General features: G+C 34.2%; 1 protein-coding gene across 1 annotated transcript; it reads left to right on the plus strand.

The window, feature by feature from the left end:
* The first annotated feature begins 269 nt into the window (after window positions 1-269).
* Window positions 270-821, plus strand: LOC136079478 (uncharacterized). The gene has a single exon (XM_065795217.1). It carries the CDS (start codon window positions 270-272, stop codon window positions 819-821), a length of 552 nt encoding a protein of 183 aa, XP_065651289.1.
* Window positions 822-3,229: the final 2,408 nt, after the last annotated feature.

Genomic DNA, 3,229 nt, shown 5'->3' on the forward strand with positions numbered 1-3,229 from the left:
ATCTTTGATTGGGGTCGCATTCAGGAATAGCACATTGAAAATACACTCTTATGTGTTCAACTCTTTTTTAAAAACTACATTTTTATGTTTTTATTTTATAAACCCTTAAGAGGTTTAAAATTCTAGAAAATAAAACGTATAAAAGTTCTCACTCTTTTTTTATTTTGGTCATTTTAGTAGATGCGAGAATATTTGAAAAAAAAAAAGTGAGGCAACAGTGGTCAGCAGAAGCTATGACAGCAGCTACTAACGCCGTTTGAAAAAAAGAAATGAGTTATCTAAAAGCTAGCAAAGTCTTCAATGTCCCTCGGTCAACTCTGGAACGCAAGGTAAAATGCAACAATCATCCAGTACAAGAATTTACCAGTCTCCCACTTGGACGAAAACCCATTTTCTCTTCCAAATTTGAATCAGATCTGGTTGATTACATAGTAGAAATGGAAACCAGGCTTTTTGGTCTTACCAGCTTAGATGTTCGTAGACTGGCCTTTCAGCTTGCAAAAATTAACGGTATTCCCAACCGTTTTAACTCTGCAAAAGAAAGAGCTGGAAAAGACTGGCTAGTATCGTTTTTAAGACGACATTCACACTTATCTATAAGAACCCCAGAATCCACTTTCATTGCAAGAGCTACAGCATTTAACAAAGTAAATGTGGGCAAATTTTTTGACCTTTTGGAAAGGGAAATCGATCAGAAGAAATTTAAACCTCATCAAATTTTTAATATGGATGAAAAGGGCATTACCATTGTTCAGTCCAATAATGCCAAAATAATAGCACTGAAAGGGAAAAAAACAAGTTGGCATTCTTTCTTCAGCTGAAAGAGGACGGTTGGTTACTACAATACTTTGCATGAGTGCATCTGGGACATATATCCCACCTAAGTTTATTTTTCCTAGGCAGCGCATGAAAATGGAGTTAATGGACGGCGCACCAGCAGGAGATACTTATGCCTGTCATAAGACTGGCTGGATTCAACTTGAATTGTTTGCCCAATGGCTCAGACATTTCATTGAATGTGTAAAGCCTAGTCAGGAAAGCCATGCTTTACTTATATTAGATGGTCATGCCTCACATACCGAGAATTTGGAGGCCATTAATTTGGCTAGACAACATTTTATAACAATTATCTGTCTCCCACCGCACTGCACTCACAGAATGCAACCTCTTGATGTTGCATTTATGAAGCCGTTATCTACTTATTATGACTCCGAGATTCAGATGTGGCTCCGCTCACATCCTGGGCGAATCGTCACAGAATTCCAAATAACTTCTTTATTTGCGAAGGACTATCTGCGCACTGTCAGCCTCGCAACAGCAGTTAATGGATATGAAAAGACTGGAATTTGGCCAGTGAATAAGAATGTATTTGAGGAGTGGGAGTTTAAGGCGGCAGAAACAACAGAAATGCCTGCCACTGAAAGTGAGATCATTTAATCGCAACATCCGCCAGTGGCCAGCAACTCTAGTGATACACCCATGTTAGCTAGTGACATAAGTCCTTACCCCGTAGCCAAAGTAAGGGAGAACAGAACCAGAAGGCGTAAGGGATTTACTTTCGTGCTGACAAGTTCCCCTTACAAACAATAGCTTAGTGAGAAGCCTGAAAAAAAAGGAAAGACAAAAGGAAAATCAAAATTGAAAAAAAAACTTTTTTGAGCCGAAAATAAAAAGTCAAAACAAACAGGCGCAACAATGACGAATGCGTTAATGGTTGATAATGACACTCCATGCATATACTGTACAGTCTTATTCTCGGAAGATGGCCAAGGAGAGCAGTGGGTCATGTGCCAAACTTGCAGAAAATGGGCCCACACAGAATGTGCAGGGGCTGATGAAGACGAATTTAAATGTGATTTATGCATTGACAGCGATTAAAAATTGAAATTCTTTTTTATTAAAAGCTTTATTATGCAAAACTATTAGACAAAGCAAGCGGAAACACCAAAAAAACATGGAATGTTATTAAAGAAGTAATTGGCAAAAATAATTATGCGAGAAACACTCTTTGCAAAAAAAAATAACAGTTGATGATAAAAATATTTATGATAAATCAATTATTGCTGAAAAAATAAACAGTTTTTTTATTAATGCTGGTCCAAATTTGGCATCAAAAATTCCTCTGAATTCAACTTCGTTTGAGTCTTATTTAAAAAATTACGATAAAGTTATGGATGAACCTAATCTTAAATTAATTGAATTGCGAACCGCCTTTTATAATCTTAAAAACAACACAAGTGCTGGATTTGATAAAACTAACGTTAATGTTGTAAAATCTGTTTATCATATAATCGAACCTCTTTTGTTTCACATCTTTAATCTTTCTTTTAAAATAGGTATTGTCCCGGAAAAATTAAAAATTGCACGAATCACACCAGTTTTTAAGACTGGCGATGACTCTATTATTTCTAATTATAGACCTATATCTATATTACCGTGTTTCTCAAAATTGCTTGAAAGAATAATGTACAACAGGCTATTTAATTATTTATCAGAAAACAATATGTTGTACTCAAATTAGTTTGGTTTTAAGAAAAAATGTTCCACTGAACATGCAGTGATTGATATAGTCAATCAAATAACAAACGCATTTAGTACTAACTACTTTACATTAGGAGTTTTCATTGATCTGTCAAAGGCTTTTGATATTGTAAATCATAACATAGTAATAAAAAAATTTGAATATTATGGAGTAAAAAATAATACCTTACTTTGGTTCAAAAGCTATTTGACCAATAGAATGCAATTCATCCAATATGCGCAAAAACAAACAACTCCATATGCTGTAACTTCTGGTGTCCCCCAGGGCTCTATTTTAGGACCCTTATTATTCTTAGTATATATAAATGATTTAAATTTTGCAGCACACTTCTTAAACTGTATTCTTTTTGCAGATGACTCCAATCTTTTTTATTACCACAGAGATATTAAAACACTTTTTGAAACAGCTAATGAAGAGTTGGGTAAGGTTAATGAATGGTTTATAAGTAATAAACTGTCTCTAAATGTGGATAAGACCAAATTTATTTTATTTCATAAAGTAAATAAATTAGAAAATATTCCCATTAAACTCCCAAATCTAATAATCAATAACGCTAACATTAAAAGAGAAACTTCAGTTAACTTTTTGGGCGTAATATTAGATGAACATTTATGTTGGAGTGATCATATAAAAAGCATTGAGAAAAAGTTATCAAAAAATATTGCCATGATATATAGGGCTAAACCA

This window comes from Hydra vulgaris, chromosome 04 (genome assembly GCF_038396675.1).
Source record: "Hydra vulgaris chromosome 04, alternate assembly HydraT2T_AEP".
In the NCBI taxonomy this organism is placed as follows: domain Eukaryota; kingdom Metazoa; phylum Cnidaria; class Hydrozoa; order Anthoathecata; family Hydridae; genus Hydra; species Hydra vulgaris.